This window comes from Megalops cyprinoides, chromosome 16 (assembly GCF_013368585.1).
Source record: "Megalops cyprinoides isolate fMegCyp1 chromosome 16, fMegCyp1.pri, whole genome shotgun sequence".
NCBI classification, from domain to species: Eukaryota; Metazoa; Chordata; class Actinopteri; order Elopiformes; family Megalopidae; genus Megalops; species Megalops cyprinoides.
In genome coordinates this window covers 1,263,497-1,284,333 of record NC_050598.1, presented here as the reverse complement: position 1 = coordinate 1,284,333, position 20,837 = coordinate 1,263,497, and the positions used below count along the sequence as shown (strand labels likewise).

At 47.2% G+C, this 20,837-nt stretch overlaps 1 protein-coding gene and 1 long non-coding RNA gene across 2 annotated transcripts in view; one reads left to right on the top strand and one right to left on the bottom strand.

Moving 5' to 3' along the window:
• The window catches only part of LOC118791451 (pyruvate carboxylase, mitochondrial-like), a 150,666-nt gene extending 134,352 nt beyond the window's left edge, over window positions 1-16,314 (top strand). Inside the window, exons 19-21 of the mRNA XM_036548813.1 lie at window positions 4,311-4,559; window positions 5,621-5,761; window positions 15,085-16,314. Coding sequence (XP_036404706.1) covers window positions 4,311-4,559; window positions 5,621-5,761; window positions 15,085-15,336 — 642 coding nt within the window. The 3' untranslated portion in view covers window positions 15,337-16,314. The remainder of the gene's footprint in view (window positions 1-4,310; window positions 4,560-5,620; window positions 5,762-15,084) is intronic.
• Window positions 1,411-2,944, bottom strand: LOC118791453. Its single transcript, XR_005005544.1, has 2 exons — window positions 2,796-2,944; window positions 1,411-1,440 (listed from the first exon to the last, which is right to left on the bottom strand). It is a non-coding gene; the product is annotated as an uncharacterized LOC118791453 (long non-coding RNA).
• Window positions 16,315-20,837: the final 4,523 nt, after the last annotated feature.

Below are 20,837 nucleotides of genomic sequence, written 5' to 3'. Positions count from 1 at the left end.
GAAAAGGGGGAGATATATTCTCTGATTCAGACATTTAAAAAGTTCTGACTGAGATGGATGAATATCTCAATCAATTTTTAGATCAAAAAGTTTGTCCTTTTGTTGTCTTGTCTAATGATGAAATTTGAATCCAACGCATAAAGTGTGTAGATGTTGACTTTAAAAATGTTAGCTGGAGTAAAAAGGTGCATGGCTACATGTAAGTCATGTAATTTCATGTAATTCAGTTAATTCTATGAGTGTGACTTGTATCCCTGTTCTCTGGAGCAATTCGGGCACAGGGTCCTCTCGTTGCCAGCTGCTGTCTCTTGTTCATCTAGTGATGAACAAATGCCATGTTTTACAGCAATATTCAGAATTTACTCTACATGAAAGAGAACAGCTCTGATAAAGGCTGCTTGACCGAAACATTTGCTAATTTGCAATTCTCCCTCTGCACTTGGGTACTTCACCTGTGTTTACCTTAATTCTTTTGCTGGGATTTCTGTAGTCCCAGATAATAATGGTATGCAGGTTTACTTATGTTTCTTAGTTGCTGTGTCTTAGAAGCTGAAAGCTAGCTAAAAGGGTAGCCTCACCATGCTCTGCATAAATAAATTGATGTCTGCAGATCTGTCTAAACTGATTCCAGTATCTGGATTCAATTAATATTTCATTTTTACTGTGAGACAGATAAGTGCAAAGGTTGACTGAATCTACAGGTGTATGGTTCTTGGCTCACACCATGGCATTTGCACCTTGTGACTCCACAAACCTCTGCTGGGCTAAGAGTCTGTCAGACATGCTCAGAGAGAGCGTCCCTTGGCACTACAAGAAAGGGAGTCCAAAGAACACCCATGGGACTGACAATGATAGCACATCATCATTCAATCTATCCGAGTGTATCTGTAATGCATTTGACGTTTTTGCATGGTCACTGGTTCACTTATTACTATCCAAGGTAACTTACATGTTATACATTGTTACAAATTAAATATTGTGGTTTATGCGCATAAAGGCATCATGAGATAATGTGTACTCCATTCATAAAACACCCCACCCTCACACCTGTGACCCTCTGAATGGCAGTCTTAACCTCAAGTCCTGCTTACTATCTGAAAAGACAGACCTAAGAATCTGTCTGCCTGTCTGACTGTGTGTCTGACTGCTGTCTGTTTATCTGACTCCAAAAGGCAGAGTTAAGAAATGAAGAGGATCTGGACAGCATTCTCTCATGCACTCCTGTTTACCTTTATTAGAGATGACAGGGACCAACGCTGAGACACTAAGCAGCTTCTTCAAGGTGACATTAGTGAAAAGGTGAAGGATCTCAGCTGGCCAAACTGTGACAGAGTCAGTGATGTCTCTGTAGGCCTTCGGCCCTGTGCAGAGGTCTGAGCGCGCCTGAAACAGAGGCAAGGGGCTTTTTTCCATGCATCAACCTGTGAATCTTCTCAAAAGCTGTCAAAATAACAAAGAGTGAATTAAAATGTGTTGCATCTTGAAGAGCATCTTCTGTGACTAATAGCATTCCAGACTTCTGAAGTAAATCTCCTATTACAGCCCTTCGAGTGTGGAGCCTGGTCCAATTAGTTCACTTTATGTGTAATTTAAAGTGCATTAATGCAACTAATGCACCAACAGTCAGCTGGTTTTAACCCAAAGGAGCATCAGGGGTGAGATGCTGGGTGCAATGGCCTTCCTGATCAGCATAGCAGAGAGAGCTGGCATGGAGAGGGGCGACTGCAAAAAGGAGCATCATCGCATGCCCTGACACACAGCTTGCATCTCAGTGGCTGCCCTGCACTCTCACACATTCTGACACATACTTTACATTATCATGGATTTGTTTTTTACACTGTGATACATACTTTACATTCTCATATATTCTTTTTAATGTTCTGATATCTGCTTGCACTGCATCGACCCACATGTTAAGACAAAGAAAAAAAAAAAAGAATAAAACACTCTTTAGTTTGTCAAAAAAATGGTACCGTCACAGCACTTAATCTTAATCTTTCTTATATTTAACCAGGACAACTTTGCTGCATGTTGGGCAATGGTCAAATTACGTGTGCTGAATACACTCTTGAGTCTTGTAGCTTACCAACGCAGCACAGTTGCCGCTTTCTTTCATAGAATTCGAAGCTACTACCAAAGTCAGAACAATTAAGATGCTTACACATGACTAGCGTTGGGGCGTCAACGGAACGCTGAGCATAGGCTTGAGGTGCCGCTCAGTCCTCCACATGACAAGCGTCCTAGATATGTAATCATGGAAGCGCTATTTTAAAAAGTAGAGAGCGGGAGAACTAGGGTAAAGAACTTCAACTGAAGAACCTCAAGTACTTACTATCTCAACAACTTAGCTGAACAAAAAGTCGTGGCAATTGCTCTGATAGTTCGCCGAAGGAAGAAAAGAATCCATAGAACGTGGGTTCACGAAATGTTGCTGTCTCGGGATCTTTAATGTTTAAAATGTTTCGGATGTTTTACTTTTACCCATAAGTTGCTGTTAAACCGCAGACATCCAAATTTGATGACTCAGAGACGTCTTCCAGATGAGCAAACGCTCTTTTAAATACCTCTTCCAGCTCTATCGGCATAGACGTCTCGGAGATGTATGAGTCCTTACAGGGACACTAATACACTAGCTAGCTATCGAGTTTTTGTAACGTTAATACTATAAACTCACGTTTGGATTTGGCACTTTGACAGAACAACTAGCTAGCTAATAAGCAGGGACGTAGCATGCTTCTGAGTATACCGGGTATGTAGCTAAATAACTATAAATTATTATAGCCGAATCTACAAACCTGGTAGCCCCATCTCGATGCTAACTTTGCGCCATGCATTGTTTTGTATTTTTTTGTTTGTTTGTTTTTAGCGAGGTCGTGGTACCACTTCGAAGTTGTCATACAACTCTGAAAAGCCTGACACAGTATAAACTTCTCCAGTCCTCCATTTTGACTTTGACTGGATCTTTAAATTTATGTCGCGCCGCCCATATTCTAGTACGTCAGACTGTGAAATCATTGGTTACACTCGGAACGGTCAGCGATGAGCGGTAGGAAATAATCGATCGCGGATGGCGTCGTTTTCTCGGACGGATAAAAAAATAAAAAATTGTAAAATGGGTCTCCAAATATACTTTGACGGCCGTTAATATACCTGGGCGGTCCGCCCAAGTAAAGTCTGTGTGTGGGAAACACTGCCATAGCAGAAGTGCTTTGATTTTGAGACACAGAGAGGTGATGAAACAGTGATGCACACTGCGTCTGTTGGTTTGCTGGGGTGGGCAGGGGGAGTCCACGAGGCGAGGTGTGGGCAAGTAAGCCTTTCCCAGGTACTTTCCCGATATGGAAATCCAAACAAATGGAGGTCACATTTAACCCTTTTGTACGTGACTTATTTTATGCTATGTACATGTGTTACATTACATGGTTCATCATGTTTACATTAACATTATTAAGCTTCTCATAGTTTTCACCGCCTCTTTTGCTATACTTTGTAACGTTAAATCACTGTTTCCTCAAAGCTAACGTTGCGCTAGAATTTTTCCAATCTAGTGATCTAATCACACCAGTTTGGCCGTACGCCTGAAAGCGCTAATCATACCGGTGTGACCATACTCACGAAAGGAGTAAACTGGCATTTTAAAGCGCAGTCACCTGAGCGGAGATTGAAAGGAGCAGGATCTTTAGACTGACTCATTTCCAATTCCTCTTCATGTAGTATTGAACTGCAGCCCAGAATTATCAAAGGGCCAGACAGCACTCTGACACAGGGAGGCCGCAGCATTTAGGCGCACCCATTTCCATGAGCGGTAGGCTTTTGTTTGCTTTTCTTTGTTTGTGATATGTTTCCTGTTTTGTTTTGTGGGAGCAGAGTAGAAGTACGGCTTCGTCTCCACTGGCCAGACAGTAGGCATTAATCAGCAGCCTTTCATTAGAGGATCCGTTGTTGTGCTGGCATAATGATGCCTTACACAACACATGCACAGTGTTTATTTGTCCTGCTTTGTGTCTGTGATTCTCAGTTTTTGCACTGAATGTGTATCACTTTGCATAGGTACCTGTTTAGAACATTGTTTCTTTAGCAGTGGCAGCTTCTTTATGTCCATGCTCGCTAGGGTGACAGTGTAAGGAGCATGGTTCATAACCTGTGTAAGTCGCTCTGGATAAGAGTGTCTGCTAAATAACAATATTGTAATAATTTAATATACTGCTCCTTCCGTCCCTCTCCTCTTGTTGTGTGTCCTGGTGGAGTGTCACCCTCCATGAGCCCCCAATTCAGCCCCTCCCCCCTCTGTCTCCCTCCATTTCCCCCAGGTGCTGAAGTCTCTGCCACGGGTGGAGGGCCGGCCAGGCGCCTCCCTGTCCCCATTGGACTTTGAGGCCCTGGAGGAACAGCTGCGGCAGGCCCACGGCAATGATATCACCCCTGAGGATGTGATGTCAGCGGCCATGTACCCCAAGGTCTTTCAGGATTTCAAGGAGTTCACTTCCACCTTTGGGCCCGTGGACTGCCTCAACACACGCCTCTTCCTCGACGGGCCCAAGATTGCTGAGGAGTTTGAGGTGATCCCTCCCCTGCCCCCTCTCTGCTTCTAAGTTAGCTTCTAAGTAAATCTCTCAGTAAGGTCTTCTTAAAATTTGCAGGAAGTGAGCCTCATGGCAATGACCCCTGACACACAGCCCCACCCCCCCAGTGCTAATTAAGTGCTGGGACGCTCCCCGCTCATCTGACCATTAGCATAGCTCAAGATACTCCGAGGTCAGCAGAGAAAGAACATAACTGCTAATATCCCCATTGCCACACTGAAAAAGGTGTGGATTAAAATGCCAGCAGGGAGTCTCAGTCTGGCGTCCTCCACATCAGTGACGTGCTCATTAGTAGGAGGAGGAGGCAGCAATATCCACACTGTTCACCCCCTTTAAACGGGACCTCATGTGAGGCAGGCGCGGTGTTCGGAGAGAAGCTTTCCATGACAGCTAGTGTACCTGCAGCTCGACCTGCCCCTGACCACAAGTCCAAGTGCTGCCAGTTAGAGTACAGCAATAAGAGGATGACCAATGACCCCCTTTTTCCTCTGTTTGCTGAGTCAACTGCATTGAGGGCTTTACTGCACAAACTATCATCTTGTAAGCGGGTCCAGACAGCACATTCACGTCACTTGAATAAACACTTGGGTTTTGTTTTTGCTCCACTTAAGGAGGTCCTTTAAGATTCTGATGAATATTTCATTTTTGGAGCAGAGGAGTAATTAGGCACTTTCTGGGTCTTGGGAAGTGATGGGTTTAGCTGTTGACAGAGGTGGTGCATCTGTGGAGTTCCAGGGTACTTTCCCTCTCTCCCCCACTCTTTCTCTCTCCCTTACTTCCTCTCTCTCTTTCTCATACTCTCATTGTCTTCCTTCATGCTGGTGTGTGCATCATGTTGTTATGATATGACCAAGGTATTGTTAATAAAATGATCCTCTGAAAACAGTTTCTCTCTCTTTCTCTCTCCGTCCTCTCCCCCTCTGTCTGTCTCTGTCCCTCTCTGTCTCTGTTTCTTTTTCTCTCCCTCTCCCTCTGTCTCTGCCTCTCTCTCTGTCTCTCTCTCTCTCTTTCTCTCTCTCTCTCTCTCTCTCTCTCAGGTGGAACTGGAGAGGGGGAAGACCCTCCACATTAAAGCCCTAGCCCTTGGTGACCTGAACAAGGCGGGACAGAGGGAGGTGTTCTTTGAGCTCAATGGTCAACTGCGGTCCGTCCTGGTCAAAGACACGGTGGCCATGAAGGTATGGCTCTGTGACCTCTAGAGTACAGCTCAGTCCATTTCCCAATCCTGTGGCATAACATCAGAATATTTCAGCGCTCTGACTCTCTTTAGAGCAGGGTTCTCTAATGCATATATGCATCTGCATCTGCTATGCCCTGATTCTCCCTAGAGTAGGGTTCCCTTATGTGTCTGCTTTTGCACCTGCTATGCTCTGATTCTCGCTAGACTAGGGTTCCCTAACGCATCTGTGTTTGGATCTGCTGTGCTCTGATTTTCTCTAGAGCAGGGTTTGCTAATGTGTCTGTGCCTGCTTCTGTGTCTGCTGCCCTCCAGTTCTCCCCAGAGAAAAGTTCCCTAACGTACCTACATCTGCATCCCCTATGCTCCGATTCTCCCTAGAGCTGAGTTTGCTAATTTGTCTGTGCCTGCTTCTGCATCTACTGTGCTCTGATTCTCCCTAGAGCTGGGTTTGCTAATTTGTCTGTGTCTGCTTCTGCATCTCTTGTGCTCTGATTCTCCCTAGAGCTGGGTTTGCTAATTTGTCTGTGTCTGCTTCTGCATCTGCTGTGCTCTGATTCTTCCTAGAACAGGGTTCCCTAATGCGCCTGCATCTGCTGTGCTCTGATTCTTAGGACAGGGTTCCCTGCGCCTGCATTTGCTGTTCTCTCATTAAGCGAGAAATGTTGAGCCAATTGTATGTCAGTTTTAATGACATTAGGGAAATGTACCATACCCTGCACACAGCACTACTGCATTTAGTAGTTTGCTCTGCTGAAGAGAAAGCATTTGTGTGTATAGCTGTACTGTATTGTTGGTGTCTTTTTTAACAGTATTGCTTATGAAAGTATTTGTAATTTTTTTTACAAGCTGCTCCACCGCTACCATATATTATTTATTTGACTGCCTTCAAAGTCTCCTTTACTTTTAATCTATAGTGTTAAGCCTGTGAATGTTAAATGTATTCTTTATGAAAATGGTACTGTTGTACACAATTTCACAAACATAACAGACATATTTAATGCAAGCCTTTACAGCCTTCATACCTGTGTATTACACCTACAAAGGCACACAACTGCTGCTACAAACTACTCTGCTTTGCAAATGTAGCAATAATAAAATTTACCATTCACCGTTCACCAAGATAACGACATAATGCAGTTTAAAAATAAACTTGTTTTATTGTCATAAATAGTACTTTGAACAAAAGTACAACAAAATACACTATATGGACAGTGTATGGAAAGTATTTGGCCACACCTGTTTTTCAGGGTTTGGGCTAGGCCCCTTATCTCCAGTGAAGGGCAATCTTAATGCTTCTGCATACCAAGACATTTTGGACAATGCTATGCTTCCAACTTTGTGGCAACAGTTTGGGGAAGGCCCTTTTCTATTCCAACATGACTGTGCCCCAGTGCACAAACGAAGGACTATAAAGACATGGTTTGATGAGTCCGGTGTGGAAGAACTTGACTGGCCCTCACAGAGCCCTGACCTCAACCCCATCGAGCACCTTTGGGATGAACTGGAATGGAGATTGCGAGCCAGGCCTTCTCATCCAACATCAGTGCCTGACCTCATAAATGCTCTACAGAATGAATGGGCACAAATTCCCACAGAAACACTCCAAAATCTTGTGGAAAGCCTTCCAAGAAGAGTGGAAGCTGTTACAGCTGAAAAAGGGGCACCAACCCCATATTAAAGTATATGTATTACAATGTCATTACAATGTAATGGTCAGGCGTCCAAATGCTTTTGTCCATATAGTGTATATTAAAGTTTTGATAAATAAGAGTCAAATGTTAAAAAATACAAAAAAGTTTTTAAAAAATATCATGCCACCGTAGCCTATGCAGTAAACTAATACAGTGACCTAGAGTACACGCTGCTGTTGAATGCATCTGATACTACATGACTGTCTGCAACGAGGACTTGCGACTTTGGGATTTCATACTACACGTTTGAAAGAGAAGCTAGATAACTTTGTTTGAATATCAAGCCATGTTAGATTCTTGTTCAGCTCACGTTTATTTACGTGTCCCCTCTAGGGATGTGAATTTTAAGAAGTGTGTCAGGACTCAGGCACGGACTCAGACGTGGACCACGAGTGCTCTAATTCCAGGCGTTTATTAACAGAATCGTCAACCAAGCAGGCAGTCCAAAACAGGCAGGGTCAAAATACCAGGTAGGCAGTCCAAGGGCAAAACAAGGATCAAAACAGCAACAAGCAGGGTCAAACCGTGAAGGCAGGCAGATCAGGCAATCAGGACAGAAGGGCAGGCAAAGACGATGTCGAGGAATAGGTGAGGCAAAAACCAGCAAAATCCAAACAGGGAAACAGGCGGGAAACGAGACGGGCAGAAACACTGAAACGATCTGGCAAACAAGACAGAGACAAGCAGGGTAGATATAGGGCTAGGCTGATGAGGTGATGGGAAGCAGGTGTGCAGGCAGGCAGGTGGAGACAATCAGGTGGGCAGAGACAGGGTGGAGAGCAGGGCAGGGCTAGAACACAAGGAAAACAAAAGCACATGGACAGGGAAAAACAAAAACAGCTAGGGGACAGTACCCCCCCCTACGGACGCCACCAGGCATCACAGCAGGCGAGCCCGGGTTCCGGCGGTGGAAGTCCCGGATCAAGGCAGGGTCCAGGATGTCCCTGGCTGGGACCCAGCATCTCTCCTCGGGTCCGTAGCCCTCCCAGTCCACTAGGTACTGGAGACCGCGCCCTCGACACCGAACCCCCAGCAGACGGCGTACAGTGTAGGCATGGGCTCCATCGATCAGGCGGGGAGGCGGAGGAGTCTGGGGAACTGGGCAGAGAGGGCTGCGGACAACAGGCTTGATCCTGGAGACGTGGAAGGTCGGGTGGATGCGGCGAAGAGAGAGCGGGAGCTTCAGCTGGACCGCCGCGGGGCTGATCACCTTAACGATGGGAATGGGACCAATGAAGCGGGGAGCCAGTTTGCGGGAGTCCACCTTAAGGGGCAGGTCCCGGGTGGAGAGCCACACTCGCTGACCCTGGCAATAGCGAGGGGCCTTGGAGCAGTGGCGGTTGGCAAACCGTTTAGCCTGAGCCGTGGAGCGGAGCAGCGCGTGCCGAGCGCGTCTCCAGGTGCGGCGGCAGCGTCGGATAAACGCTGCCGCTGAGGGTACGCCGACTTCCTCCTCCTGGGCCAGGAACAGGGGAGGTTGGTAACCCACACAACACTGGAACGGGGACAGCCCCATGGATGCAGAGGGCAAGGAGTTAACGGCGTACTCCACCCAGGGAAGATGCTGGCTCCACGCTGAAGGTTCCTGGGACGTCAGGCATCGCAGCACTGTCTCCAACTGCTGGTTCGCCCGCTCGGTCTGGCCATTGGACTGGGGGTGGAAACCGGATGACAGGCTGATGGTAGCACCCAGTAGCCTGCAAAAAGCCCTCCAAGAATGAGAGGTGAACTGCGGCCCCCGGTCGGACACCACGTCGATGGGCAGACCATGCAGCCGGAACACATGGTTAATGAGTAGCTGGGCAGTCTCCTTGGCGGAGGGTAACTTGGGCAGCGGGACGAAGTGTACTGACTTTGAGAATCGATCCACAACAGTAAGGATGGTGGTGTTACCGTCAGACGGGGGCAGGCCGGTGACAAAGTCCAGGGCTATGTGGGACCAGGGTCGTCTGGGAACAGGCAGGGGTTGCAGCAGGCCGGCGGGCGGTTGGTTGGACGTCTTGTTCTGGGCACAGACCAAGCAGGCGGTGACGAAGTTCCAGACATCATCCTCCATGGTGGGCCACCAGAACCGCTGGCTGATGAACGCCACCGTGCGACGGGCACCGGGATGGCAGGCGAGTCTGGATGAGTGCCCCCACTGCAGGACCTGGGAATGGATAGACTGGGGAACAAAAAGACAGTTCGGGGGGCAGGAGCTAGGGCCCAGCTCAGCCTGGAGGGCGGTGCGGATGGTCGTCTCAATGTCCCAACGCACCGCCGCGACAACGCATCGAGCGGGCAGTATGGTGCTGGGCTCCTGAGTGTCCTCGGCGGGCACGAACTGGCGAGAGAGGGCGTCTGGCTTACCATTCTTGGTTCCTGGGCGGTACGACGGGGTGAAATTAAACCGGGAGAAGAACAGGGACCAGCGAGCCTGTCTGGGGTTCAGACGCTTGGCCGACCTGATGTATTCTATGTTCTTATGGTGCCAGCCAGTGCCAGCTTGACGGCTAGCAGCTCCCGATCGCCGATGTCGTAATTGTGCTCCGTGGGCGAGAGGCGACGGGAGAAGAAAGCGCAGGGGTGGAGTTTGCTGTCGGTGGCAGAGCGCTGTGACAGGATGGCCCCCACTCCCACATCCGAGGCATCCACCTCCACCACAAACTGCCGGGCAGGATCTGGCTGAGTCAGAATAGGCGCAGAGGTGAAACGTGTCTTCAGGTCATGGAAGGCTTCTTCGGCTGCCGGGGACCAGGAGAAGGCCTTGATGACTGATGTCAGAGCGGTGAGGGGAGCCGCTACCGTGCTGTAATCCCGGATGAAGCGACTGTAGAAGTTGGCGAACCCGAGGAAGCGCTGCAACTCCCGGCAGAAGGTGGAGCGAGGCCACTCCTCCACCGCTCGGACTTTCTGCCGGTCCATCTGGACGCTCCCTGCCGTGATGTCAAAGCCCAGGAAGGAGATAGTGCTTTGATGGAACTCACACTTCTCTGCCTTGACGTACAGGTGGTTCTCCAGCAGGTGCTGGAGAACGCAACGGACGTGCTGGATGTGTTCGGGCAGGGAGCGTGAGAAGATGAGGATGTCATCCAGATAGACAAATACAAACCGGTTGAGCTGGTCTCGGAGGACGTCGTTGACCAGGGCCTGGAAGACAGCCGGGGCATTAGTCAAACCAAACGGCATGACCAGATATTCATAGTGCTCAGATGGAGTGTTGAAGGCCGTGTTCCACTCGTCCCCCTCTCGGACTCGGACCAGGTGGTAAGCGTTGCAGAGGTCCAGTTTGGTGAAGATGGTGGCCCCCTATAACGACTCAAAAGCAGAGGACAGAAGTGGCAGGGGGTAGTGATTCTTTACTATAATGGCGTTGAGGCCCCGATAATCAATACAGGGACGGAGGGAGCCATCCTTCTTACCCACGAAGAAGAACCCAGTCCCCGCAGGTGAGGAGGACGGACGGATGATGCCTGCATCAAGGGACTCCCGGATGTACCGGTTCATGGCCTCGGTCTCCGGTGGTGACAGGGAGTACAGACGCCCCCTCGGAGGTGACGAGCCGGGCAGGAGGTTGATGGCACAGTCGTATGGACGGTGCGGAGGTAGCGACGTGGTGCGGGACTTGCTGAACACTGGTTTCTGGTCCAGGTACTCAGGAGGCACCGCCGACAGGTCCGGGAAGTCCTCGGGGGCAGGAGAGACCGGCGATACAGGAACCAAGGCATCCCGAAGGCAGTGGGAGTGACAGTACGGGCTCCAACCCAGGACCGTATTGCCCACCCAATCAATGTGGGGGTTGTGCTGGGCTAGCCAGGGGTGACCCAGGACCAGAGAGGCTTGTGGGGTGTCAATAATGTGCAACATGATCTCCTCGCGATGGTTACCAGAGACAAGGACACTCACCAGAGGAGTGGCGTGGGTGATGCGGACCAGTGGGGCCCCAGTGATGGCGTGGGCTTCCAGTGGCGAGTGCAGCGGGACACGGGGAAGTTGCAGCTGGGCCGCCAGGTTGGCATCGATGGAGCTCCCGTCAGCTCCCGAGTCAATCAGGACAGAGACTGCGTGAGGCTGGCCCCCGACAAGCAGTGTGGCCGAGAACAGAGGGCGGACTTCAGGGGACTGGTGTAAGGGGGTGACGCTTACCTGTAACCCCCTGGCTATGGGTGAGTGCTGGTCTTTTGCCGGGCAGGTTGCAATGAAGTGACCAGGCTGTCCGCAGTACAGGCAGGATTGGGTGCTGATCCTCCTCTGAAGTTCGGTGGGGGACAGAGGAGTGCGGACAACCCGCATCGGCTCCGGGGAGGCAGGTGGCGGAAATGCAGGGCTCGGGTGAGGCTGAGTGGTCCACTGGCCCCTCTCTCCCGGCGTCGCTGCGATAGGTGCTGATCAACTCGGATGGCGAGGTCCACCAAGGCGTCAAAGGCTCATCCTTGATGGGCTCCGAAAGACCGTGGAGGAAAGTGTCGTATTGCGCCTCCATATTCCACCCACTAGTGGCAGCCAGGGTGCGGAAATCAATGGCGAAATCCAAGACCAACCGGCACCCCTGGTGGATCAGCAGCATCTCCCTGGCGGCCTCGTGACCGTGCCTGGAGCGGTCAAACACCCTCTTCATCTCCTCGGCAAAGGCTCCGAATGAGTGACAGAAAGGAGCGCCAGCATCCCAGACCATCCCAGCAGTGCCCCACTCCCTGGCACGGCCTGTCAGCAGGGTGATGACATATGCGATCTTCGCCCGGTCCGTAGGGAACGTGGAGGACTGGAGCTCAAACACCAGGGAGCACTGGGAGAGGAACGATCTGCAGGTTCCTGGATCCCCTGCATACGATTTAGGGGGTGGCAATCGGGGTTCCCAGCTCAAAGGTACAGGTGGGACAGAAGAGGAGGCTGCTGCAGGTGGTGCGGGGCAGTTCTCCTGGCTCAGCTGCAGCTGCTGTAGCTGAGCAGTGACACCGGCCATGTTGGTAGCAAAGCACTCCAGGGAACTGCTGATGGCTTCCAGCTGGCTCTGATGGCTCCCCAGCAATGCACCTTGCAGCTCCAATGCTGCCTTCATCTGGGGAAGGTCCGCTGAGTCCATAGTGGCCAGATCGTACTGTCAGGACTCAGGCACGGACTCAGACGCGGACCACGAATGCTCTAATTCCAGGCGTTTATTAACAGAATTGTCAACCAAGCAGGCAGTCCAAAATAGGCAGGGTCAAAATACCAGGTAGGCAGTCCAAGGGCAAAACAAGGATCAAAACAGCAACAGGCAGGGTCAAACTGTGAAGGCAGGCAGATCAGGCAATCAGGACAGAAGGGCAGGCAAAGACGATGTTGAGGAACAGGTGAGGCAAAAACCAGCAAAATCCAAATAGGGAAACAGGCGGGAAACGAGACAGGCAGAAACACTGAAACGATCTGGCAAACAAGACAGAGACAAGCAGGGTAGATATAGGGCTAGGCTGATGAGGTGATGGGAAGCAGGTTTGCAGGCAGGCAGGTGGAGACAATCAGGTGGCGGGGACAGGGCGGAGAGTGGGGCAGGGCTAGAACACAAGGAAAACAAAAGCACATGGACAGGGAAAAACAAAAACACAACAGCTAGGGGGCGTGAGCCCTGACAAAGTGTCCTTAATCGATTGTTGGTAACCTTATCAAATAATGATCGATTAATTGTCAGGTTTTTTTCTTAGCCCACCCAATACCGTTTAGTAGGCTAGGCATACATTCCATGATCGTTGAAGTTTATTGTACTCTAGGCTATTATAAAAGCGATAGTTACCTTGTATATATACATAACACAAATGCATGTTCCTCAGTTAAATGTTTATTGTAAATCAAAAATATAGGATATTCATGTATAGCATATCAAAAAATGTTGTGTAGTCCTAGGTTTCATTTTCCTATTAAGGCCAATAGGAAAAAGGAGGAAAAAACTAAAACAACTCTGTTTCGTTTGTCTCAAATGAACCGATTACATTAACATTACCCCTCTTGAACGATATAGACGACAGTAGCCTAAACTAAGCCTTCTGAACTAAAGGCATACACACTTCAGAGTCTGATCTATGCTCACATAGACCTAAATAACTTAAAACCTAAGTATTTTTATTCAGGAAGATCAGCATATCTACATGGTCAGGGGTGAGTCTTGTGCGCAGTCTGTTCACAGTAAGTAAGTTTAAATCAATTAATTGTTTAATTAAATCTTAATCGATTAAATTATTATTAACAGTCAATCGATAGTTGATTAATTGTTAACAGCCCTAGTCCCCTCTGCTTTAACCCTTTCGCACATAACTTATTTTTTATGCTATGCAGAGCAAGGTTCGTTATGTTTTCATTAGCGTTATTAAGCTTCTCATAGTTTTCAGTTAGCATTTGCTATGTTTTTAACATTAAATCGCTGTTTCCTTAAAGCTAAAATTAGCTAGAATTTCCTCCAATCTAGTGTTCTAATCACACCAGCTTTATCATATGCGCTAAACAGCTAATCACACCGGTGTGACCGTACGCGCAAAAGGGTTAATTTCCAATGCACTGACTGTAACTACAGACATGCGAGTCGCAGATATACACTGCTTCATTTACGAAGAATAAGTTAAACGCTATGGGTTAACCGCTCATTAACGTTAGCGGTCTTCCAGTGATCAACATGGTATTAGCTAGCTTTGTGGATAACCTAATTTAGCAATGGACAGCATATAAGCTGCTGTAAGCGATGCTGCTAGAGAATTTGTAGAAGTGACGAGGGAGAAATGATAGGACCGTTGTTTACTCATAAATAAACCTACAATCAAGTTTGTCAACAGCTTAGCCTACACCACTTAACTACCGTAACATTAAACGTAATTTTGATCTTTGAGTGACGGTACCGGCTTTCATGTTACTGCAGCAAGACCAGACATGGCTGACATGAACGTTGTCAGGCTTATTTAGACTAAGAGGAGGGGGGATAGTGGGGGGGACCAAGTGATGGGGGATATTTATTATTATTTAAGTAATGTATTTCACGTGACAATTATCAGTTTACCATGAACATAGATGATCTCCATCGTGGGCTACTCTGCTTGACTCTGCTTGGGTCAGCTGATTGTTGTGATTTGTGGAGTTCCAAACACGTGTGTTGCCAACAGTGGAGTTGCAGGGTGTCCTCTGGTGAATAAACCACGCAAGGACAACACTCATAACATGGTTGAAGGATCCATCTTCCGTCTCTCCGTTTCTTTTTTAATTGTCATTTATCAGCCGTTAGAAACGCCGATACCAATATGTCTGCATTTAGCTCATATCGCCGATATTGGCACGTCGATTTATCGGTCGGGCTCTAAGTAATACCAGTGTAGCTACAAGGTAATGCGCAAGGTATCAGAGCCACTCACTCTACCCCGCTTCACCCCCTCTGTGACTCTCTCCCTCTACCCCCCCTCCATCCCTCCTCTGTGACTCTCCCCCTCTCTAATTCTTTGTGACTCTCTCCTTGTCCACCCCCCATGATTCCCTCCCTCCCACTCCCCTCTATGACTCTCTCCTTCTCTACCCCCTCTGTAACTCTCTCCCTCTCTACCCCCCTCTCTGACTATCTCCTTCTCTCCCTCTCAACCCACTCTGTGATTTTCTCTGTCTCTACCCCCTCTGTGACTCTCTCCTTCCTCTCCTCTAGGAGATGCACTTCCACCCCAAGGCACAGAAGGGCGTGCGTGGCCAGGTGGGGGCACCCATGCCGGGCAAGGTGCTGGAGGTGAAGGTGAAGGAGGGCCAGCGGGTGGAAAAGGGCCAGCCCCTCTGCGTCCTGACTGCCATGAAGATGGAGACCGTTGTTAACTCGCCCCTCTCTGGCACCATTGCCAAGGTGCACGTCACCCTGGACACCAGCCTGGAGGGTGATGACCTCATCCTGGAGATCACCGAGTAGGGCTACCACCCTAGATATAGAACGACCAGATCAGCTGTGTCCATTTACCATAGCTGCCATATGCTTGGATACCTGTAGCTGCTGAATTTGGAAGCAGTTACAGTTTCAGAACTGTTAGCTGTTAGTTGTTCTATATTTATGGTTTGGATCCTGGATTGGATTGGATTGGATAGTCTTTATTGTCCCCGAGGGGAAATTTGGTTTGCAAACAGTAGTCAACACAACCAACACACATCATAAAATAAATAAATTAAATATAAATAAATAAAGAGCATATAACATACAGTAGATTGTCATCATACTAAAATGCAATGAGATATAAAACACTAAGAGTCCATTAGTCCATTGTTAAAATGTGTGTGCAATAGCAAGTAGACCTACAGCTTGTTTAAAAACCCAACAGCTGACGGAACAAATTATCTCAGATATCTGTTTGATTTGACCCTCCTAGGGAAAGTGTACCTCCTTCCTGATGGCAGGAGACAAAACTCTGCATGAAGAGGGTGTTGAGTGTCTGCCAGAATGGCCTTTGCCCTCTGAGTGGCTCCAACTTGATAAACATGGCCTATATTATTCAAGTTAGTGCCAATGGTCTTTTGGCAAAGTTTAACAATCTTCTCCAGCCTATTTTTGTTAACCATGCTGAGGTTGCCAAACCAACAGATCAACAGATCCTTTCTATAGAGTATATTTTTTCAAGGCAACTCACCAGACTGGCACAGAGTGAAGAAGAGAGAAATTTGTTTTTGAGATTAATGACTCTAGTTTTGAGATTAATTAACAAATGAGACTGTAATTTGCAGGGTGGGGCACACAGGGGTTGTTTCACCAGGGATGACATTTCCATGGGCATGGCAATCACTGGCACATGTCACTGCCTCCCCTAGACACTCATTTCTGTCCTCACCTTTTTTACCTGTGTTTTTTCCCCCGTGTGCAGTCGGTGACGCCACTAAGCATGATTAGATGGGAGGGGAGCGCTGGTCGCATTCAAAGCGGAATCCTCTCACACTGAAATGTGTCAGATAATCATCCTGATGTTTGCATGTAACCTTCAGAGGCAGATGTCATTGTTGGCATTGAAGTGTCCTCTTGAGTATTTAAACAAAGCAATAACTTTACAGGTGTCTTAATTTGGGTTTTTTGATATTTAGAGCTTTATCAAAATGTTGTTTTGATGACTTAGGAATGTGGTATCGCTTGAATGCTGTCCATTGGAGATTCTTTAAAATGATTTTTTCAAGGGTGTGAAATCGGGGCAAAATTTTTGGAAGCTGTTGCACAAGCTCCCTTTTCCCCCCTTCCTTCCCGTCTGGCCTCCCCCCTTCCCTCACCCTCCTTCTCTTCCCTCCACTGCTCCTTTTCTTTTGGTGGTTAATGCAACTGATGGTCTGAACCCCACGATACGCAGTTACACAAGTCACTTTCTCCCCCTCATCCTCCTCCAGCCTGAATTTCCATTAAAATCCAGTTCACCGCCCTGAATCTCTCCCAACACTTTCGTGATCTATAGTACAATAAAGTATATTACAGTCGCAGTGTATTAAAGAGGGTTTTTTTGTTTCTACATTTTTTTGTGTAAACTGTTGCCAGAAGCTAATGTATGTAGCTCCACTGCCTTATGAGAAAAACACCCACCACTACAATAGTGCTGGAATTATTCCAGTGTGTCTGACTGTATAACATAGATATTGTTACCCAATTAGCACTAGATAGAGTTATGTAATTGTGCATTGGAATGAGCCACACCACGAGGGAATAGAATTTAGGCTGCATGTTCTGGGGTGTCCCAAAATCAGGGTTCTTGCTGGAAGGACCCAGTTGGATTGACTCTGATCATGTTTGTTAAAGTGTTTGCTTTAATCATGCTCTTCCTCCTCAAATCTCTAAATGCTCTGATGCGCTGTTTTTACCAAACGGAACGTGTTAGTAGATCGTTGGCTGTGGCAGCGAGTTGCAGGCACACACACGGCAGGCCGATTAGCAGATAAGCTGCCTGTCAACGTTACATTGCTGGTGATGTGGTTTTCTCCACTGGGGTTTTAATACACACGAGAGAGAGAGAGCAAGAGAAAGTTATCTCAGCAGGTGTTCTTCACAAGGCTGCATTCCATTTAACACCCTCACATGTTGTCAAATTCTGCACAAAGTTAATGGTTTAGCAGCAGCACACGATTATTGTAGAAACCCACAAACCCATGGAAATGAGTGTATGGATTTCTGCATCTCAGTATCCACTTCTGTGAGGGACTCAAACACTCTGCAGGAGTGCTGACTTCTTCAGCACTTAAGTGCATATCATAGGTCATATTTCAGTTGTATCAGTCAGATCATATACCAGTCATATCATAGTCAGATTGCATGTCACTCATATCATGTCACAGAAGCAGTCATGCAGATATACAATTATGTAATTGTATAGATTCATCTTTGATTGCCTGCGTGACGGTATAGACCAGCATGTGGTATGAAGGGAACAGAGCAGTGTTACGGAGTTAAACCCGAATGCTGTTGTTTTGATATACTGAGCAGAGGGGTCGAGAGGAAATCCCACAAAAGCCCTCTTCATCTCCTGCACGGGAGCTGCGAGCCTTGTGTAAAGGCCCCTTTGGGCAGCCGCCATGCCAAATTGGGGAATGGCAGATGCACCGGCTTGGATGTGTCAGGTCTTCTTGCTGTTTTCCCCAAGTTTGAAGCTGTGAAGACCAGCATGCACTCCAACTCAGAGGCTAAAAGATGTTTCCCAAGGTTTCTTTGCGATTCTTTGGGATTCATATTTATGACAGGCTAAAGCATTGTTTTTTATGGTTGAGGCCATATGGTTGATGTTGTAGACCAAAACCCAAAATGTCCTCAGGCCTTTTCTCAATAGTTAAAGAATCTTAATGAAAAGTCTTTTTACTGTGTTAGGGTAATGTGCCCTGTGTGTCTTGAATTGAACTGACCCCTGCAGCTCCTGCCCTGTATTTGTGACCTGAGAAGCTGCTGGAGCCCAGGGTTCATCAGCGGTTATTGTCATCTGACTATTCCAGCCATTTTCCTGTACCTTGACAAACATCTGAACCTACAAATAAGTGAGAGAATGTTGTATTAAGTATTTTGCAATGTAAATTTTATATGTTGATTTGTGATTCCTTGGGATTTGGCATTTGATGGCCCTCAGGACAGAAAATATACTGTATCAATGAATGAATACAGGAATGCTGAAAATGAAAATATGTGTTAGATATTAAAAAGTGTAAAAAATGATCAACATATTAATTAGAAATGTATTATTTTCAAAACTGTTAAAAATACAATCAAATTGACAGTAAAACAAAACACGTCTCGATTTTTCCCATTAATTTTCATTTGCTTAATTTTCACTTTTTATAGTTCTCAGGTATAAAAGGCTTTTTAGACTATAATCAAACATTGTTAAATATTCAAAACAAAAATAAAGTGAGGAAAAACAGCTGCTGTATCTTCATAAATTTGAGTATGTGTGTTACAGTGGGTGACAAAAACGCTGTTTAATGCTGCCAGTGCAGAATCCCAATGTAATGACTGTGAATGTTTGAATACATCAAAACAGACAGTCAACCACAAATGTATCAAACAGACATGAGCATGTGGCCATGACCCTGCAGAGACAAAGAAAGCTCAGGCCAGAGTAAAATCCTAGAATAGGCACTTGAAAAAAGGTAATCCCACAAACAAAAGAAGTAATCTTCAAAGAAAAATCAAAATCCAAGAACCAGCCAAAAGATAAAAAAGATTAATCTTCCCAAACTCCAAAAACCTGGGAGATCCTTACAGTCTGACACATGTAATCCAATAAGAAAAGGACAATGAAAAGGGAAGGCACAAAAACAACAAAGACAGAAATGGGCTGGGCTTTGGTAAGGGGCCAGAGGCTGTCCCAAACCAATTTGACCAGGCAGCTGAATGTCTCTGCAGGATTATAACTTGACCACCAGTGTAAGTAGGCTTTCAAGTGAATATTGTCCCAGCCTCTGGCTCACCGGTTCCCTTTGCTCTGCCTCTGTTTCTACTATACCCACTTATTTCCAATAGGCGTGTCTTAGAGTGTGGCGAGGGTGGGTTCCCCTGAGGGCTCCATCTGGGAGTCTGCACATTTTGTAGGTTACAGTGTGTGCATGCCTGCAGTGGTTGCATGTGTGTGTATTTGTATGTGTATGTGTATATAAGTCTGTATGTGTGTAGACCCTTAGGGCTTCTTGTCTCAGTGACACTCCATGCCCACAGACAGGTTGGCTATGAAGGCATCAACTGCACAGGAGATAATTAACAATCCCTTTGGAAGAGCTCATGTGTGGTACAGAAATCAGGAGAATGAGTAAGTGTGTGTGAGGCTTTCACACTGTACTGGTATCTACAATGTGGTCAGAAGAAGAGTTTCTGTTCGGTCTCATTTTTACATTCTCACATGCAGCAGTGAGGCACAGACAGCATGACATGGTGCTCCCTCAAAGGGTGGAGCCAGTGTTCATCTTCACTTGGGGAATTGACATGGATCCCCATTCTACAGACCACCATATCCTGTCATCCCAGTATCCCATCTCTGTGGGAGATTCCCTTCAGGAATACTCCTGTCCCACGCCCTAAATCTCCCTGCAAGGGTTCTCTCCTCCACTCTCCACTCTCCTCCATCTTTGTTCCCTTCATCTCCCTGAGAGATAGTCAGAGGACTGGAGACAGGACAGAAAATGATAAAAGAGCAAAACAGAATGAGGGGAAATCTCACCTTGTCTCTACCTATCTTCCTCTCCGTTTTCCTCCCTTTTGCTTTTTATGCTTGTTCTCTGCCTCTATCTTTCTCCCTCCATCTTTTCTCTGGGCTCCTCTCTTCTCCATTTAGATTCTCTCTCTCTCTCTCTCCTAATTCAAATTGGCACACATCTTAAAAATACTTTTAATCTTCCCATGTATCTGAATATGAAAATCCAGAGCATAGTCTTCTAGTACATACAGTGCATCACATGTTCTTCCCTGCTGTGGAGATACTGCAAGATGATGTCACATTTCCTTCCAACACAGTGGAACAGTAGGAAATGGCCGAGCCACTGTGCATTTAGGACAGCACTGGGCAGCACAGCAGAGCTGGGACACATTTTAATGAAAAGCGACAAGTTCCTGTTGGAGAGGTAATGATGCAGTATGAGAATGTATCCTGCAGAAAAGAGGCTTCCCCCTGCACTTTCACAGGCACACACATGCTCCTGACACAGGTGGCTGGGGCCTTTATACGGCAGACATATTATGGCAGCACATGCAGTATTACTAATATTGCTAACATTACTAAGAATAATGTTGGTTGGGGGGGTATTTTGTGAGTGTTGATGGATTGTGCTGTCCATCTGCTGGGGAGGCTGGGTTCGTAGAATGTAGGAGGCAGGCAGGCGGATGTCAGCTTCACACTCACTGTCTGCCATGGCGGGAAGCATAACCTGGGCTGCTGAGACTGCACCACCCCTCCTCTCCACTAGGGGATGTTGGGA